The sequence below is a fragment of the Lepisosteus oculatus genome, chromosome 8 (assembly GCF_040954835.1).
Source record: "Lepisosteus oculatus isolate fLepOcu1 chromosome 8, fLepOcu1.hap2, whole genome shotgun sequence".
NCBI lineage: Eukaryota > Metazoa > Chordata > Actinopteri > Semionotiformes > Lepisosteidae > Lepisosteus > Lepisosteus oculatus.
Genome location: NC_090703.1, coordinates 36190021 through 36211623, shown reverse-complemented (window position 1 = coordinate 36211623; position 21603 = coordinate 36190021). Strand labels below are relative to the sequence as shown.

General features: G+C 36.2%; 1 protein-coding gene across 1 annotated transcript in view; it reads right to left on the bottom strand.

Annotated features, from left to right (window-relative positions):
* mpp1 (MAGUK p55 scaffold protein 1) overlaps window positions 1-21065 on the bottom strand; it is a 28476-nt gene extending 7411 nt beyond the window's left edge. Inside the window, exons 1-7 of the mRNA XM_006632614.3 lie at window positions 20700-21065; window positions 6384-6518; window positions 5177-5255; window positions 4264-4349; window positions 3736-3804; window positions 1459-1655; window positions 248-354 (exon numbers count right to left, since the gene is read on the bottom strand). Coding sequence (XP_006632677.1) covers window positions 248-354; window positions 1459-1655; window positions 3736-3804; window positions 4264-4349; window positions 5177-5255; window positions 6384-6518; window positions 20700-20822 — 796 coding nt within the window. The 5' untranslated portion in view covers window positions 20823-21065. The remainder of the gene's footprint in view (window positions 1-247; window positions 355-1458; window positions 1656-3735; window positions 3805-4263; window positions 4350-5176; window positions 5256-6383; window positions 6519-20699) is intronic.
* Between the last annotated feature and the right edge of the window lie 538 nt (window positions 21066-21603).

Genomic DNA, 21603 nt, shown 5'->3' with positions numbered 1-21603 from the left:
TAATTCAGGTGGGTAGCTGTGTCAGCATGCGTAGGCTGCAAAGGAACAAGTAATAAGTTTATTCCATCCTGAAAAGAGAAGAAAGAAAACACAACACTTCTTCAGGTGTCTGAAGAAGGCTCCACAGCCGAAACATTGTTTTCTTTCTTCTCTTTTCAGCATGGAATCAACCTAGCACTTGTTCCTTTGGTTTAATAATGGGCAGTTTTTATTTTTGGGGGTGGGGGTGCTTAAAGGTGTATCTTACCTGAGCTGTGCTTGGCCAGGTACTTGTCTTTGCATTTCTTTTTCTTGCCAAAGGGGCTGCAAGACTGGTTCCCCTCTGCACCAGATGTGCTTCTGCTTGCCACTCGCCTAGGAAGATAAAGATGAAGGTTCTGACTTGATAATGGGTCCCCTGTGTATTGTTCCACTATCCACCCATCTGCTTATCATTTTATCCAAAAGGCAGAGGCAAGGGATTCAGAGCCTATCCTGGCAAGCAATAGGTGCAAGGTAGGATACACTCTGGATGGGACACCAGTTCATTGCAGGGCACAATTAGACACACACACTCGTACCTGGGCTTGTTTTCCCCGAGGCCAATTAACGTACCAGTATATCTTTGGGACAAAACTGGAGCCCATGTGAACACTGGGAGAACATACAACCTCCAAGCAGATAGTACCCCATGAATTGAAACAGGGGTCGCTACACTAATCACCGCACCACCATACCTACCTATAGTTACACTAATACACCAAAATTTAACATGGATTAAAAGCATTCATGCCTTGCAGACATACCTTTTCATTTTTAAGATATGTACATTATTAAGAAGGTTTTTCTCAACACATAGTCTTTAATTATAATTAGTCTTTAATTCTCCTTGATATAATACATTTGTAACTATAAAAAATGATGAGCAACAATTTGGAATATAACTCCAGCCTACATTTTGTCAGTTACTGGGCAATTCTTTATTTTATTTTATTCTTTATACTGTACGTATCATTGATTGCACTTGAAAAATAAAAATAAATTTTGTTTATATAAACAGAAAAACTATAAATTAGAATCAGGATACCATTGAATCCTGGTAAAACAGAATACAAGAAGATGCGTTTTTTGTTATGAATAAATACAGTAATGAATACAACTTAAATTAACATATTTTCCTAGAGTACACTGAAGAATACGTTACATGGATTTACTGTAATTATGACACAGTTTTAAGAATGTTGCTGAATTGTAATACACTCATATTACTTATGGGTCAGTTTAATAAAAATAATATTCACAATCCTTTTAATAAAATATTGCTCTATCACTGTATTTCATGTATGTCATTTCAGTGTGAAGACAAAGAATTGCAAGAGTACTTTTGTTCACATTTTTTTTTTATGTTGAATATTTATGTGAACCAATCATTGTTGCTGCTTCTTGTTTTTTTCTAAGAAGTGTCTTATTGGAACGTACCATTCCTGTAGATCAAGTGAGGGAATCAGACCAGCAAAATCAACATCTGAGCTCTCCACCCTGCCCTGCCACCAGTTTGGATCCTGTTTATTGATGATCTGAATGATGTCACCCCTTTTGAATTTTAGGCCAGCCTCCTTGCATGGAATGAGGTCATCCTTCGCTGGATCATAGTCAAACTGAGCTCTCACATACATCTGGGAAAAGAACAAAACTAGTGTTTGTCACGTGAATCAATTATATAGGCAAGGACTGCATTCCCCAAAAGCAAAAAGAAAAGGAAACGCACTTCCAGGCTTTTAAGAAAGATCCGATAAAGCCCACAAAACCCAGACATTATATGCCTCTTGTCAATATACTACAGAAATGGGTTAAAATGTTAATGAATATAACTGTATATTCATATATGCCCGATGATGAATTTTTGAGGTTAATGTAAAAATGAGCTTTATTCTGTTAACCCTACTCATCTACCTCAAAAGCAAAACCTAGAGTAACACTGATCCTAAAGTGCTTCCTAATGCATAACCATTCACAAACCAGAATTCGTTTTATAGAAGTGAATTAGTAAAATAATAGGTGAATTAGTAAAATAATCAATATTACGTCTTGGGAATTTTCTTTTGTTTTCAACTGTTAGTTGCTTGAGTATGAGAAGAAAATATTTAAGATCGGAATGAAGAAAGGTAGTAGTGGTTCTGCAATTAGTTTAATCCTTGCATGTTGATGAACACATGAAGGAATGGCAAATGTAGTATTCACACTTAAACACTGCCATCTTTTAATGCAATGTTAGAAATCTTGAATTTGTCATGCAACCAGAAATAAGACTTGCCCAAAACTTTAAATTCCAGTAAAACAATATTATATATTATATAGCAATATTACATATTGTAAAACAATATTATACATATAAAATATAAAATATATTTTTATCTTGGTTTTGATTTAATTTTTAACAAGAAACAATCTTAAAATAATCTTACAGTAATACTCACAAGACAGTCCTACTTCAGTTTTTTAATCAGAAAGAATGCTGGCATATGCTTATAAAACTCTGCATTTTATAAGCAGCAATTCACCTTTTCTTCTTTAGCAACTTGACTACCATTTCTTTTAATACCACACAAATGAACAAACTAGCTTATCCTTAATCAGGGCTCTACAGTATTCTGTAAGTTATATAACCTGCAGATGGCAGAATGAAAGCAGACTTTCTTTTAAGTTTAAAAAGCGTTAGTGCTCTAAAAGGACGCAGTAATTATCTACAAGCTCCTACTGACTTCTAATGATTAGATAGTCACCTGTTCCTTTCATTGGGCAAGAAGAAGACATGCCTGATAAAGAACAAATGTTGTTTAAAAAAATAAGTGATTTCTTCAAAACATGGAGAGCAGAACAACAAAAGCAGAAAACAGTATCAACTATTACACAAATACAAAAATAATCTGCAGTTATTTTTCCTACACAAAAATAAGTATAGTTTCCTTCATACTGCAGTTCCACACCCACTATCCCCTGACAATTCAATTTTCTTAAACAAATGATCCACTGCCTCACCCCATATTTTATAAATGCTTCATAGTCCAAAACAGGCTGGCACAGGAATACATACAAACAACTGAGCCAGCATGAAGAGACCCATGATTATTATTAGGCTTTTCTGCCTGTTGTGTGGAAAGTCAGGGGTATGCATAAAGCTCTCAGAAAATAAATTATCTTCCAGCCATGCACTTGGAAAACTTGCAATATGTATTTTTATGGCTGTCGCTTAATTAAACACAAAAGAAAAGCATGAACAATTGGAAATTAAAACAGTTAAAGTTTCCAAAACACTAAAGTTCTAACTTTATTTTATGTTAAAAATAAAGGTTCTGGTACTTTCAGTTCGAAGGGAAGAAATGATAAGAGGTACAAAGAGAAAGTGATCTTGTGAAATCTCTGCAAATATATAAAGCTGTAGCTGTAGTGGCCACAGAATTCTTCACACTCTTTATTACTAACCTGTAAAACATGACTGGCCATTAAAATGGATGAGAATAGGTTATCATTTAAAGAGTTAAAGATGATAAAACAAAAAACTTAGTTTTATTGATAGTAAGCCAAAACAAATATTTTACAAGTGATGGATGTCAAACATATATTGTTTCTGTATGTCTTAACTAAAAAATAAAAAAAAACATACAATATCTTGACATCTGTTGTACTGTACATGTAAAAGCATACCTAGATAAACCTTGAATTGAGAGTAATCACAAGATTAAGAACATTGCTTACCTCAAATGCGAGAGAACGACTTTGCTGGTTTGGGATAATCTTTAAGGTAACAATTCCATTTGTGTCTTTCTGTAAAGACAGATATTGGATAATTCATAGACGTCCACATAAAGTAGAATAAAAACAGATATTCTATTTTAAAATACTGAAAGAAATATTGCATTAGGAGCTATTTAGTGCTGACAAATGTCTGGTCCAAGTAGCAGGAAAACCAAATTTTTTTAAATTTAAGTTCTTATACATGGAGTTCTCTGTAGTCAAAATTGTCAAGACAGGTTAACAGAACAAAGGAAAACTGAAATGGCAGATTCCTTCTTTCCTTCAAGTGACTGCAGACTAATTTGTTGCAGGAGGAAGATAAATTGTGATTATGGAAGAGCGAGACTTCAAAACTTGTCCAATAGCTTCAAATTACATGGTTGTATTATTTTTAGAACAAGTCATTATACTATGAACGACAGCCATTTATGTTTTTGCATAAGAGCACAATTTACAACAATCACAGAATTTGGAGGAGCCTGTACGTACCAGCATCTTTTGCAGTTGATCCACTGACTGGTAGGCTACACTCTTCCCATTTATCTCGGCAATCTCATCCCCCTCATGGAGTGAACCTGGGAAGTACAAATAGCCTGTCTGAGAGAAATGTGAATGGATTTCGCAAAACCCTGTTCAAGCACTCTATGGTATTTAAAAATCCTATTACACAGTAAAGTCGATATGATTTTTTTGCTTATTTTTTTAACTCCTGCTCCCAACATCCCAAAGTTACTGTGACAAAGATATTACACCCTTGTAATACCCCTGCCGTTTCAAGAGAAGTTGGCACCAAGGCAGAACTCAGGGCACATTGAAGAGAATTTGAACTATTAAATTTTCAAAGGGGTTGTTCACCATGTGAAGAGCCTGCTGTTTCAGAAACCACTGCTGTTTATTATAATTTGTATGCAAGCAGCATTGACAATTCATGTTTACGTTAAAAAAATAACAAATTACACCGGGTCACTGATTCTACTTTCTGTGGATACTAAACATAAGGGTATACTAAAGATAGGGGTTGTTTAAGCTGCCTTCATGTTGCTTTGTTTTGTGAGAGTGGATTTCTGTGCATTAATACTGTAAAATCTTATTATACGGCTTGATTTTAATTCAAACGTGCCCAATGGGGTATATGATGTTCAAGTAGTTAGTTGCATCAGCAAGCGTAGGTTGCAAAGGAACAAGTAAAGGTTTACTCCATGCTGAAAATAGAAGAAAAGAAACACAACATTTCAGTTGTGCAGCCTTCTTCAGGTGTCAACAGCTGAAATGTTGTGTTTCTTTTCTTCTCTTTTCAGCATGGAATAAACCTTAACTTGTTCCAATGGGAAATACAGTATGTCAATATGTTGACTAGCATTCACTAGTAAATAATCCTTAGATGATAAGATAGACACTGTACCTTGTCTATGTATCATTCCACCATGAAGTATTCTAGCCACTGTGCATCGTTGCTTCTCATTTAATTTCAGAGTGACCCCCTACAGTCCAAGCAAAAACACACTCAGATATAAAAACTGCTAAAATCCTGCTGGGAAAATATTCACTGCCATACTAAGTTTGCATGTTTTTTTGAATGCAGTTTTAAATTGAGGGTCTGGAGAAGATCAAAACTGTGATCTCATCTCTCCAGTACAGAAATATAACATTTCTAAAGCAGGTCACCATCCTTTGTACCCCTGCCTCCAACCCTGCAGCTTCCTGGCTCAACTATCAAAGGAGGGGTCCCCATAACTGTGCCCACATAGCCAGGGTTGCATTTTCTCGGCAAGGAAAGTTAAGACACCAAAGCAATCCTGAAAGTATTTTTAAAACAGATCTTTACTTTGTCTTAATTAGGATTTGGCCCAGACTGAATAAGAATAAGAATACTGAATAAGAAGTAGTGGAGTGTTCCATAAATATTTTAGAATGATACATGATGAATCCCTGTGGGCATTTTAAGCTTAATTTTGATTTTGTTACACTGTGGTGGGGGGGAGGGGGGGGATATTATGGATATCCATAAATTTGTGATAAATTCATTGCTGTGTAAAAACCTTGATGGTAACAGATGCAATTCCATAAATGGATGCCATTTGGTTTTATGATTTAGAGTGACTTTTTTAATGAGCTCTTTTATTTTTATTAACTTTGTAGTGTTGAATACCCTCCAAACCCCCATACCATGCAAATCACTGGATTACAGCTACAATCCAGTATTTTCTCTCTTTCCACCTTATCATCATCAAAGACTTGAAGAAACAAATCAGGGGAGAAAACACATCTCAAATATAATTCCTGGGTTTTAGACAAAACGTTTCTATAGTGTTTTTTGAACTATGAGTTGGTGATAATATAGGTAGCTCATTTGGGGAGTGCTTATTTGAACTGAATTCATAAACATGTAAAACAAGCCATTTTAAAAGACAGATCTTAAGCCAGTTCATAATGCAATGCAGGCCTTGGTAACTAAAGAAACCATCCTGTTTTTTTTTCTTTTAGTATCCATATTTTTCAAAAGGTACACATGCTCTTGTCAGGAGATTGTAACAAACTACAAAAAATGAACAGGATTTTTTGGGTGTGTTTCAGTATTTAATTTTAAAGGCAACGAGACAACTTATTACCAGAGGCTGTGCAGGGTTTTTCTCAAACTGTACCAGACGCATCTTGTTAATTTCTTTGCCATTCATGAGACTGGAATCAGCACTCCCATTTGTATAGACTTCTTTACCTGTGGCCTTCTCTGTCTGCATTACCGCCTAAAAAGAAAAGATATACTTTGCTGAACATACACTTAAAGATTCCTCACATCCAAAAATGTATGTTATGTTCTGACCATACTTAACTTAAGTAAACAGCCTTTAATCGAGACTGGAATAACACTGGTAAGGTTACTATGACAAGCACATTTTTATTCATCAGTACTTGTTCACAATACTCTGTGGCTCTCCTCACAGCTGAACACAATGCTATATTTAATTAGCAGCCTAAAGTATCAATGTGTGCTGTGGGTTAAAAATTAATCTTTAATTAATCATTAAGTTTTAATAACTAACCAGGCAGCACTGAAAAGAATGACAGGGATTAAGTATAGCTGTTATATGTGCACCTAAGTGCTGTATGGCCAGCCTGCAGGGATTTGTAATTGAAGAACAACATTTATAAAAAAAGCAAGTCCCCTGTAAAGCTAAAAGTGCGTATTACATTTACAGTGAGCCAAGCCAGTTAACGTACTCAGTAGAACATCATTCTGCAGCTAAACAGAACACTACTGTCATGGTTCTTCTTATACATCTTATACAACATGGTAGTTCCAGTGTTTGTTTAGACAATAACTGTTATGCAACAAGTTTTGAAATTACAATTATTAATCATCCACAAAAGTATTTGTACAATCTTACAAACATTTGCATCGGTATAATCATTTTCATATCCATTTCAGGAAATATTAATTGCTAGTTTGTTGTATGTTTTTGTCAGGTGCAATACTAGTTCATGAAAATATTTCTTTATAGTAATTACAGGATATTTTATCACAGCATGCCAACATGGAACTCATTTGGCATTTGCTTCACAGTTTAATGCATAGTCAATCTCTTTTTTTTCTGCTGATGGTTGAACCTAAACTGCAGTGTGTCCTCTTTTTAAAAAGCAATTTCTTTGTGATAGAATCAGTTTATATTGATTTATATATAAAGCCATTTAAATAACGATGAAATGCATGACAATAGGTACAATCATAACAGACATAAGACAATATTTTTATAACGGTAAGTTTCAGTGTGTTTAAATTAGCTACTGATTAAACTGCTGATCAATGTGTGTTGAAACTGCCAATTTATATACAGCACCTCTTACTTAAAGGGAGCTTCTACAGTTCTCACTGTTCTCTCCCCTTACACAACTGTGCATGGTTTACTGCACATCATAAATGACTTTTACAACCTCTTTGCTGAAACACATCAGCAAATTGCAGGCCAGTGTTTTCTGATGATAATGCTGATGTGACTGCTGACAAATCTCAGAAAGCCAAAGGTTAATAGCACTGTGGCATTCATATCTCAACTGAAGACATGTGCATATGGTTGCAAATCTAAGTCAATGTATTATGTATTATAGCTTTTGATATGCATTCTTCCACTACCATGGTCTCATTATATAGATATCTAAATATCTATGATGTGACACGCACAAACAAGGGTTCAGTAAGCCTATGTCCTATCATTTAAGAACTGTGGTAAAACCATGAAGAAAAAAATAACCATGCATTATACAATACTGCAGAAGTATATGTAATCTATTCAATTATCATACAAATAGTCATTCCCATTGACCTTGCAGGTAGTTTTTTCAGGATAGTAAGCATTTAATCACTACAGAGAACTGCACAGTAGTCTGCTCTTAAACCTTACAAGGAATACAGAAAAATTGAAAATAAATGCATCCATTGAAGAAACATTTTAAAAAACAGATTGATAAATGTAGAATGTTGTGTTATCAGTGAGGACAGCTGGTAATCTACTGCAGCCACCTCAAGGAAACATTAGCTGGTGCCAGGGATTTTCTTCCTTCCTGTGCAGTATCTTACGATCCCCTAAGCCTCCCTTAAGAGGAGACACAACAACATCTCAAAACCATACGACTATTCAACTGGGAAAGGAGTACGCCATCTAAAAAGACAAGAAGGAGGCACTACTTCATCCTAGATAATCAGCAATGAAAAGTCAGAAAGAAACACCCTTATACAACATGATATAGCTTCTGCCATTTTCCCAGTTATTGTTCTATATAGGCTCTTCTGTTAATATGCATGTCAAAATAAGGATTTTCCCAGAATATTTAGTACTATATGAACTGTTGACTAGAATTACACCAATATTTTATATGTGGTTTAATGACACTGTGCAGCCAATACTCTGTCCTTCTGCAATCACCAATTGTGTCTCAGCTCACAGCATCAAACCCTTTACCCACACAGAGAAAATACAAGGCTTGTCCAACCAGCACTTATTGACCCATTCATTTTTTGACACACTTCAAAGCTCTGTAGCGATATGCCGGAGATTTAATGGTGAAGGGAGAAGAGCAGTGTTCTTCCATGATGTGATACTACTCATGTTTTTTAAGATGATTTTAAAACTGTTTCACAGTTCTTGGGTCCTGGGCTTGGGCCTGGCCTTGTGGACCCTCTGCATGGAGTTTTCCATGACCATGTGGGTTTCTGCCAGGTTCCCTGGATTCCTCCTACACTCCAAAGACATGCTCTCTAGGTTAGCTGTTGTCAAGGAATCGCTCCCTGTATGAGTGGGAGTACGTGTGCTCTGCCATGGAATGGATGGACATCCTATCAAGACAGTATCCTGCTTTGAGCCCATTGTCTGCCAGGCTAGGCTCGAGCTCACTGTGGCCCTGTATTGGAAAAAGTATTTATTGAAAACAGAAAAATGCTAGATTTTATAATTAATAGGTGGCACAGTGATTTCTTAAGTCACGGTGTTTTCCCTTTTCACACTTATTTGACCACAAAAGAAGAACAAAAAAAGACAAAAGAAATGAACTTTTGGAAGCTGGAGTTAAATGTTTGCAGATCATTTCTGTCCTTGAATAAAAATTAATCTTCTGGGGTAAATAATATCCTTACTGTATGGCCTGAAGTCCAGTGTGATTAAAGGTCTTACATCCTTTTTGTACACCAGTTTCCTGTGTATTTAAAAAAGATACTGTAACAATAATAAACAGGGAACTCAATCTCATTAACTGGTATTTTAAAGGGCTGCACTTCCTAAGACAAGTAAAATAATACATTTAAGATCCAGGGACAAGCTCAGACAACAGTAATATGATTCATTTTGCTATGTCCGGTATACAGCTCAAAGTATTGTTTACACCTTCAGTGTCTATTAACTTCTGCTTGTGCATTTAAAAGAAGACTGCACATTTGAAAGGAGCCTGTCTGAATGTAAACAGACAGGTCTATTATGTATGCTCACAAAGAAATGAGAGTTATTAAAACTGAGTATAATTTATTCCAAGTAAATGAATAGTTCCTGTGGGATGATCCATTCACTCTGTAATAAAGCAGCGACTAATTAGCAGACTCTTGGAGAGCTGTAATTGATTCTGAACAATAGCATATATCTACAAAATGCAGAACACTGGTCTTTCATAAATCCAATTTTTTTCCTCATACCGATTATACACCAGTGTTTTAACTTACACTCAGCTCTGGAGCTGCTAATGGTGTGTGTGATTTTACACATTATTCAACCACCAAAAGCTCTGCAGCAATATGAACCCCCCCAAACTCAATCAATAGCATCGATTACATTAGGCTTTGTGTAATCTAATGTTTCCTTGCTGTTGGTACATATACAATTGTAGATGAAAAGTACTGGTGGCACAGCGGTGCAAAGATTAGCATTGCTGCCTGGAGCTCAGGTGCTTTCCACAAGGAGTTTATATGTTTCCCCTGTGTTTGTGTGCGTTACCTTTGGGTGCTCCAATTTCTGTGTGCATATCTGTGTTTGTGTCTGTGTGTCTGCCCTGTGATGGACAGGCATCACATCCATGGTGTATCCCGCCTTGTGATCATTGCTTGCTGGCATAGGCTTCAGTTTCCCTGCAACCCTGAATTGCAAGATGGGATTAGAAAATGGTTGGAGGATAAATACTACATCACCATAACCTACCCTACTGTTCAGGTGCACATCTCACCACTATTTTGAGGTACTATTCTTGTGACTTTTTGACTAAACTTGCCCTAGCATCTCTGTACACAACATGCACACTACTCAGATAGATACACGTTAGGTGTATGTGTCTAATAAAAGAGTAGTTATAATAATATAAGATTACTTATACAGTATAAGCCTTTTCTACTTCTCGAGTGTAATGGCACCCTTAATTTGAAAAGGAATGATAGTGATATAAGTATTCTGTCTTTGGAAAACTTTTAAACTCATTACAAAATAATCTTGTCCTAACACCACTGTCAAATGGTTCAGATAGTGTGGCTATGTTAATCCTCATCTCTTTGTGGTTGCTGTTCATTTTGTGGTCAGTAAATTTAAGAAATATATACTTGTCATTTTTTTAAAACCCAAATTAATTTACAGTCTGAAAGTCTCTTTGTACAGTGCTTCTTATGTTGTTCAATAGAAAATGGTCTATCAAATAAATATGTTTTTCTTACATGGATTGTACTGGTCTTTCAATCTATAGTATTGTAGGCAGTGTTGCGTAAAATTACAGATTCAAATCAAAAGAAAATTCTTTGGGATATCCTTATTCAGTGTATTCAGTTACATCAACGTTAACAGTATTAAACTACTGCATAATGATTTAGGCTGCAATTATAAAAAGTAGTTGTTACTTTTTGTTATTTCTCTGTTGTTTTTTGGTTTGTATAGAATCAAGGTTTATGTCTGGAAGGATATCACAGCTACAGGGCAACTTGATAAGTTTTAAATGATCAAGGTCTTTAAGCACATAAATCATGCTCAGAGTTGGATCCATAATGTAAGGAATTAACCCATAATTCCTTGAAAAGTGTGACTATTGCAATTAAAATCATTAACCTGACAATATTATTTTCTATATCACCTTGTAAGAGTTTATGGATGATGAAAGCTTGTATTATATAATTCAAGTTTCTCAACAAAAGTGCCCTATCCTTTGTTTATGTAAACAACCTATAGAAAAGATAAAACATTCCCGCTGGATTTAGAATATGGGGTTCATCCAAAAGCACACTAGCTTGACTTAATATTCTCCCGATCTTTTTCACTGGGCCATTCAACTTGTTCATTTCTGGCTGTTTGACATAAAAAATGTCATTTGCTGAACTTATTGATTTCTTAGATGGATAGCATGTGAGTAATTGCACAGTAAAAAAAACATTCCCAAGTATGTTTTTAATAGAACTGAAATTACTCCCTTAAAGCAAACAGCTGGTTGCAGTGTGTTGACCAAATATTGACCAAGCAATTAACCTTTTTCACTCCTACCAAGGACTAGTTCACCCAAATCTCTATAACAAAGAGGAAAGCAGCTGCAAGGAAATATATCTCACTCCTAATTCCACCGAGCATTAGGATCACTAGCTTGGTTTAAAAAGCAGAAGGCTGGGAAACTAAAATAGTCTTTCAGAGTGGACACGCCTAAGTTCTTCACAACAAAACAAGCTGTTAAATGCTTTAAGGAGAATTACTGAAATAAAGGAAACAATCCCACACAGGAAAAAAGTGACACAGGACATTTTAACCCTTTCAAATAACTGAATGGAAAACGTACAAAACTCTTGTTCTTTAGAATTCATTAATAGTGATAACTGCTGTTATCAAAATGATAATAAAATTGGAATATTCAGGATTCCATATTCTTTAATAAAGTTAGAATCGCCTGTTATGTCCTCATGTTCTTAATTTTGTATCATATGTACGTCCAATCATGAACTGCAATTATGTTCCAAATTGGATATATGAGATACAGATAGCATTCCCCAATTTGTCCACCCATTATGGAATTAATTAGGAAGCTCAGCTGAGATTAAATGGAAGTTCTGAACTCAGTGGGCTGTCAGTGGGGTAGTCCCTTACTAACACCATTGCAAGCCTGCAGGAGCACATGAATAAGAAAGCCCTGGAGAGAATATCCCCAGTCCTATCCCCAGGGGTTCTAAGTCAAGTGTGCATTGCCTCCTGGTTAATTTAATTCCAAACTACCTAGTGACATGATTCATAATTGAACCTGTGATGTCTTGAACATGAAGCCCAATCTACATTCACAGCCTATGCCTTTACTAGTTGAGCCAAGTGAGAAACGAAATATAATTTCAGTATACTGTATAAAAACAGAAGTTAAAGCACAGAGATGCATACAAAATTTCTACGCTGCCTTCCCACGTAATAGGATTTTATCTGACACCCTATTATTCAGAGCTATGGCACAAAGATTGCTTTGAGTCTGCACAATAATCTTTCATTCACATGTTTTGTGTTATGACATCATCGTCATGCATTTCTCTGAAAGGATCATGTGCATTGAAGAGTTTTCAAGAAATAATATTATGGCCTTTTATGGCCAATAAGATGTATACATACTTGACATCCTCCGCAGAACATATTCTCTATTTCTCTTTATTCCAAACCCAGCCCTGAGTGCTTGGTTCTGATAGTAAAGGATTCTGGTGGTCCCGTAATGTTTAGGGACACTTTTTCCTAGCATGGCTTGTGTGCACTCATTCCCTTACAAGGCAAAAGCAAAGCTAATCGCTATTTAATGGTACAAAATGATCATCTTCACTCCATTTTGCAGCATTTTGTTCCCTCCAGGATGACAAAATCCCGAATTCCCACAGTGTGTGATCAATAGATTGATGAGTTTGACAGTTTTCGGGCAAATGAGACATTTTTGTCTCATCTGCCCGTAGTTATTCAAACCTAAGGCAGAGGCCTATCCATTTGTTTATTCAAAATATTATTCTTCCAAAAAAATCTAAAATGAAAGAGATGTTTGGCCTAACAAAATTTAACTAAACTGAAACTCAACAATATCTCTTATAATTTATTAATTATTAAATTGAAAACCTTGCTACCAGGAATCTTAAACCTGAAATGCACTTTCACTATTGTCATGATCAAAAACACACAGTAAGCAAGCCCTTTGGCTTAAAATGTGGATTCTTATCTGGGGAACGCCTACAGTAATGTTCCCTGTAAAGTGCTGACTGATACAGTCTGTACTCACGAAAGGAAGACACGAGCTACTAGGAAACAGCCAAACATTAGTCTAAAGGTTGGATAATGAAATCCTTTTAACAGCAAAATTCCCTCAGTCAGCTAATGAATAGATTACTGTAGCAGATTTTGACACTGATTAAAAAGTGCGCGTGTTCAATAAGAGCAATTAAGAGATCAAAAAGGAGCTTTATATATGGTTAAGGATTTAACACATCACATTCTTGAAAGAAAAAAGATGGTCACCAAGAGCACTTTCAGTTACAGTTGTTTTCTAATCTTAATTCTCCATGCAATACCTACTAAACATTTTTATCATGGCAATGATCAATTCTCTGTAACAATCATTTGCTGTGTTTTTATAGGAATCACCACTTATTGATGCCAATACAGTATGACCGAAGATGTGTGAGAGAAAATTCTAACCTGGATAAATGTTCCCAACTTAAAGTACTATTCCTTTATCTACTGTGGGAATACCCTGCAAAACAGGGATAGATCTGTGTCTGCACAGTCATGTAAACAAGAAAAAGACACAAAAAATAGAGCACAAAGGGAAGAAACAGTGCACATTATTAATGACTTTTTCATTTCCCTGAATCCCCAAGCTGTGAACAAACAAGAGAAGAGTGTATCACATTGGATGGTGCGGTGGCTCTGTGTCTAAGGATCTGCGCCTGTGGCTGGAAGGTTGCCAGTTCATGTTCCGTGGCCGGCAGAAAAATCCTACTCCGTTGGGCCTCTGAGCAAGGCCCTTAACCCCAACTGCACCAGGGGCGCCGTATAAATGGCTGACCCTGTGCTCTGACCCCAAGCTTCTTTCCCTGTCTGTGTATCTTATGGAGAGCAAGCTGGTGTACGTGACAAGACAAATTCCCAATACAACAAATTGTATATGGCCAATAAAGCTGTCTTATTAGTTTTTGCCAGATCCGTTCAAATTAGAAGAGCAACCTGATTAGACTCACCTAAGAAAGTACATCATTTTACATTTTCTAGATAAAAAAACAATCTTTCCACTGTGAGATGTCTCTGGATACTCCAGTTTCCTCATAAATACTACAAGCATACTGTCTTCTGTTATCTAGTATATCTAAATTGCCCGCTGTGTGTATATGTGAGTGCACCTGTGTGTGACCTGCAATGGACTGGTATTCCACCTTGAACTCTGTAACTGCAGAGATAGGTTCCATCTTAAAGTAACTCTTTAAGGGTAAAACAGCTACTGAAAATGGCTGAACAGATTATTTAAACATGATAAAGTAAAACTTTTCCGTTTTCCTTCAGAGGGTTGCAATCATTTTGCGAGAAGACCTCAGAAACAGAACTACAAGGCAATAGGTATTTGTTCCTCTGTGTTGACAGTTAAGGGGTGAGAGATTCAGTTTCTATGACGTACTGTGCAGAAGCATCAGAACATGTGGTTCTAAATCTGTGTTTAATTCCTGTTTCTGAATTTCATTAAGCTATGCGTCACATGAAAAAAGGGCAAGACTGCTGGCGTGGATTACTTTGGTGGTTTGCAGCTGTCCTGTCGTTAACAGCTTTGGTTTAAACTTCCTGTTTCATGTAAACTGCTGACTTGTTCAGTCACAGCAGAAAGAAAATCTTCCATAGATGTTTTTTAACTGCTGAAGGTTTCTTAGGATAACAAACAAGAGGGAATTATATTAAAGAAAGGGATAAAAAAAAGGTTGAGAAAGGTATGATGGACACTTTTTTTGTTAAACATTCAACATAATAACAAAATAACTTTTGTGTTATTTTGATTCCTGATTTTATGTTTTATTTCTGCTTAAATTACAGAAACATTTGTCGTGTAAACAGCAACAAACTTTCATTAAATCCAAAAAGCCCACTTGGATAGCATAAATTTACTAAGCCAACACAGTGTTTCACTTCATTATTTCTCTGTGAATTTTTTCAAAGCTATTGATTAAAAAAAAACTTTTTCAGATACTATTTTGATTGTAAAATCCATATAAATGAACTTTTATGACTTTCAGAAACTGCTTTTGCTGGAATGCTTTGTTCTGGAAGACAAATCAAAGAAAAAGAAGTCTGGATACATATAATAGCATATGCCACCCAGATGAAATGAGATATTTGAGGAAAGCTGGAGAACAGGAAAGCAGGAGCACATTGTTCGTTACCTTTTAAAGATTAAGAGCTATTGCTAGTCTTAATTTAACTCATACTATATTCCAGCCACTCCAGATATGTTTACTCTCCTACCACAGTGCTTAAAGTATGGAGCATTGTTAAGAGTGTATTAATTTGTGTGAGCACTCTCGAGGATCCCAGGGGACCTATCCATGTCCCATTAATAATTCAGTAAAAACCACATTGCATAAAGCAAAACAAAAATACTCATGTCTTGTAATAACCATCCACTACCAATGTAATATCTTGAAATTCTGTAATCAGATGGAAGGATCTTTTGAGTATCCTGTATTGTATGTGTTTCAAAGAGGTATTGCATCCCCCTTTTTTAACAAATGTTCTGTATCTAGGTAGAAAGCAAGAGGTCACTGTACATAAATAACTACAAAAATAAGCTTTATAATAGGATAACTTCAGGATTCCAGAACCTATATTGAATAGCAAGTTATAGAACTGTCTCTCAACTGTATTCAGGACAAATGCAGTTTTTACAGCTAAGAGGTTTAAAAACTTGTTGAGGCAAACCTGCTAATACTAGACACGGCTGCAGTCTTGGCCTCTATGACTGTTCTGCTTTATGACATGACTCAGTGCACAGAGCAGGCCGATTCTGCAATCCATAACACAATAACAAAAATAAACTGACACTACGGAATCCCTCTAACACTTTTTCAAAGAACACAGCAAAAAAAGGTCATATATTTTCTGCTTGAAACATGTTTTGCCAAGTCCTTCTAGCACAAGGCTTCAAAGTACATAAATGTTCTCACTGAAATACTAAGAAGTACAAAATTAGAGTGTTTTAAGACACAAATGGTTGAGAATTCATCCTCTCATTTGTAAAAGTACTGATTGAGTTTCAGCAATTACATGCTGGAAGAGATAAACATATGTCTTTGAGCTGTTCTGATTGTGAAAAGGGGAGAGGAGGCTCACTATGTTATCAGGAATGGTTGGGCACACTTACAGAGGCCTGCAATAAATACATATTCTAGGAAATTTAATATAGTGACTGACGTGCCAGGTAATACATCACCCATATTCCTTTAAAAGATAGTTTACACACTTAGGTGCCAACAAGGCTGAACACATCCTCTCCCTTTCTCTTTTTAGACAAGAACATTGTGTCCTACTGTGGTTCCCATTTCTCAACCCATTCAGAACAGTCCAGCGAAGCACTGAGTGCGGTAAGTTTGTCATGACAAGTACTGTAAATTGTTGAACATTCATTCAGGGGGAAAGTGTGTACAAAAGCTAATTTTATGGCCATTGTTTGGAGAGTTTAAATTCAATTACTTTAATGAACTGTACTAAGTACAGTACTGAAAATATTGAGAAAAAAACATGAGAAAATATTGTTTAACAGAAAGATATTTTACACAATTTGTATTCCCACATCCATATCCAGGAACATGAGATTTATTATATATAACCAAAACTAAAATGTGATATTTAGAAACAGTTGCTGGGAAGTAGATGTTGTTTCCCTAGAAAATGTCTTACTTCCCTTCAGAAGGTCATATGAAATAAGATGAGACTATAAGTTTCAATGTGTTCACCTGGACCAAGCACATTGTAGTCAAATACAGATTTAATATGTCTAAACACCTCACTTAATGAACAGCTTTTCAAAGAACTGGTTAAATCAAAGGATACATTTTAAACTGACATTCTTTATAGGAAAAGCTCTCAAACTGTTACAGGATGCTATGTGAAAACAACTGCACTTTGCATTGGTTGATGGAGATATCCCTTTGAAATGTACAAAAAAATATATTGTCTCACTCAGGTATTTGAAACTAAAAGTAAGGACTTTGAAACAAATAATTGTCATCATAAATACACACAGATAAAGATTTCTTTATCTTTTTTATTTTTTAATCAGTTTTCCAAGAACTATTTGCTGTACTGAGTTTAAGCCTCAAACACTGATATAGCTGGAATTTAAACTGCAGAGACAGAATTGATTTTTGAACCTCAAGTCTCATTATCATTTAAAAATGGCAGAAGAAGTGTAATGGATGATAAACAGGGTAAAATGGAGTGATACTAAAATCTCTGAAATGCTTACTTTGCAGATAAGCGACAGTACTTAAAGTGTGTTTACATTTCAACAGCTGGTTGAAAGTAAAAATAGATTACTTCACCTCCTAAATGGCACACAAGTACAAACTCTTGTACAGTTTCCACATTAGCCATTGGTAAAAGTATACCTTGAACTCATCTTTTTCTTACTGGAAATTAAGACATGAATAGACATTGAGAAAATAGATCATATAAAACCAATATGAAAGCATGAATGTGTAATATAAGCCATGCATTAGGTTGAAACAGTACTTTGTATTCCTACTATTTGAGAAAAGTCCCTGACAGTTTTTAACCCTCAAAAAGAAAGGGGATGATAGACTATTCAAGTAGCCAAAACAACGATTCATCAAGTTTTTATTCATCTAGAATATAAGGTAAGAGGCTAAACTGGCATGGAACTGATTACAATAATCAGCACTTACGGTTGGTAATATCCAAAATATTAATGGTGCTAACGTTATGTCTGTGGAAAATGGGATACAACATAGAAACTAGGGTCTAAGAACAATTTGGGCAACTATAAGAAGTTGTATCAGTGCCATGCATATTCACAGAGTTACTTTCTTTTATAAGAGTGTGTAGAAATCTGCTTACTAATCACTGATGTAGTTCATGTGCAGATGGATTTCTCAACAAGAATGGAATTTAATCACCCACTATTTCACAAAGGAATCAGCTGAGGCAAACGTGTTGAAACTGGCTACTGTATACATTTTTTTTCCTTGACAGGCAATATTTTAAGTAGCAATGCTGCTGTAAACTTTGTTCTTTTGTTCAACAGCTAGTTGTTCGTCCTACATGAACCCCAAGAAAAAATAACACAAGCACCTCAACATCTGACAGTTGATAAGAAGAAAGAATAAAAGAAAAGTATTAGACTGTGTGAGCCAAGAAATTATCCCCAAAAAGCCCAGCATCACAGATTAAGTATTTAGGTTTACCTTTTTAATTGGTCTAATTTTACAGTAGACGCTCATGAGCTGCAATGTCAAAGAATCTCAGAATTATAGTTTTCTTCAAAATAAATCCTTAACATCAAAAGAAATTATGTGATCAGCAGGGTCAACAGGGCATTTACTGTGAAAGTCACAAAGCAGAACCTTGTGTGAGCAGTGCTGGAAACAATACATGCTGAACATATACAATAAATGCTTTGATTAGGTTGCAGATTCCATCTTGTAAGATTCTGCTTCATACTTCTTGCCTGGACAAGCATGTGGCTTTTCACTGGTCTCTGAGCCCTAGAAGCCACGTCACCGCAGCTCTTTCCACATATATTCAACGGGGCTTCAAGTCTGGCAAGCAGACATGGACATGGACACGGACAGGGACACGGACATCCGTGGCATATCCGTTAAATTCTCACTTCATAAAAAGTTGTTTTAACACAAGCAGCTTGAAGGAGATGCCTTGTGCTGCTGGATATTTGACATATTTAGATGAGATCACCGGAAGGGCAGCAAGGGTCCATGGACATGTAGTTGCCATCAATCACAAGTAGAGTTCTCTGGTGACTCCCAATCAACTATACAGAACATTGACTGCATTATTCTGTGAGTCTACACCACATGACAATAACTGGCATCCATTAGAGTGGGCTACACGCAACTTTGATCGATCAATACCAAGGCTCTGCTGCTGGCAAGACTACTTGAGGTGTTGCTAACACCACCTAATTCTGCTGTGTTGATGAAAACAGGTGAACACCGCAAATGATGATGATAATAATAATAATAATAATAATAATAATAATAATAATAATAATTGCTTACACTTATATAGCGCTTTTCTGGACTTACACCCCTACCCTTTTCGAGAAACGACCTGGGATTTTTAATGACCACAGAGAGTCAGGACCTCGGTTTTACATCTCATCCGAAGGAATGCGCCTATTTACAGTATAGTGTCCCCGTCACTATACTGGGGCATTAGGACCCACATGAACCACAGGGTGGGCACCCCCTGCTGGCCCCAAATGATGTCTTGCTGTCTTCTCACACTTGAAAAGCTGGCGCACATATTGTGACCAACCTCACAGTGGTGATGTGTCAGTTTCAGCAAGGTTTCATAATTCATGGTTTCCAAGATTGTGGCCCATTGTCGAAGGACGGTGTTTGGGTGTTACCAGGTGAGAAATGGCTAACTGTGAATACCTCCGATGGTAAACAAAAGTGTTCTGACTTAGTCTACTTTTCAATATACACATGGTGGAAGGAGTTGATTTTCACTTGATAAGGATTGGTTCCTTTTTGTGTTTTTCTTTCTTAAGTTTTACTGTATTCAATGAGATAAATCACCATCAACTTCCAACATGTGTGCCCAATCAACTCTCTAACTAATAAGGTTGTTAAATAGTTAATTATTGATTAATGAACAACAAATCAAGATGATTTCACAATAATTTAATAAATATCAAAAGGAAGTAGTTTTATTTTTTCTAAAACATGCATGTATAAATGGTGATACATTTCTTGACATACTTTACAACAAACAAGTCACACTTAACAAGGCTTTGACATCTACACAGACAAAATGTGCAGACATTAATAATGATTAATCATAAACATATACAATTCATAGGTGATGTTTTGGAGTTTCTGAACATAACGTGAAGTAATATTGCACAGATCCAGGTTTGAAAGCCTTTATGTACACAGTCAGTACACACTCACTTTACGAGGAAAACAATAGATAAAGAAATGTTCCCCACCAGAGAAGATCACGTATCAGATGTGAACAAATTCAAACTGTAGCCTCCTATATTGTCTGTCTATCCATCCATCAGTACTGGAGCTGTCCCCTGTATTTACAGCTATTATTGATTTTCTTCATACACTAGTATTGACAGAAGAAGTAGTTAAAGCATGTTCTATAGCTAACGGTAACGAGATTGTACTGGTTTAAAACGGCTGAACATTTTTAAAGAATGACTGTATTGAATCAAATCCTTACCTTCTCTGGCTTGGGCTTGTTTTGTAGCAGCTGCTCGAGGTACAGATCGGAGAGGGCTGTCCGAACGCTGTTCACACGCTCAAATACAGCAGCGGGTTCGTTTTTATTGGATTTTAATGTCATCCTAAAGGTTAGCTAACAGCTGTCAATAGATGAAGGAACAGGACAGAGTGCCCTTGCAGAAGCTACCTGGCTCCACGGGGAAAGAGAAAAGGACCGATAATAAACCGTGACAGAAAGATAAAGCCCCGTTCTGGGTTAAAGTCCTAAAGTCAGATCGGATCTGACACACTCCGTAGAGTCTTGCCGGCAGTGCTTGCAAAGCAAGTAAACATAAGTGATGGAGGAGGTTAAAGTACTGCAGCTTCCTTGAAACAGTTACGTGATAGGAGAGCCAAGGACTCTACCAAAACGCAGCAAAGTGGGGGACTAAGATCAACAACGACCTCATGAGCAATCTCATTATTTGTGTCTGAATGAAATAGCCATTTCTGGACACACGTACACGGAACTGACATAAAATATATTGTCGGTGTTTCAGAAGAGTAAAGTTTAATTATTTTCTACAAAATACCCCTTTGTAATGGTGTTTCCCATAACCTCAGCACAGACACTGCTTCAGCAGTTAGAATTTGACATGAACAGCATTTTGTTGCGCAATGGCGAGAGTAGCTGGGGTCTGTGGAAAACATGTATTTACGGGTGTGTGTTGTTGACAGTTGCCATTGAAACGCGCATCAAGGACATTTGCATTTCCAAAGAAACTGAAATATTTTATTGAGCATGGAAATACATACAGTTGTGTTTTATGCAAACGTCATTCCGACACTCTAGGAATAAGCAACTCCATCTGAAATCAATATTTACTTAATGGAGATGGGCTTTTCCCTTTTACCAAAGAGAG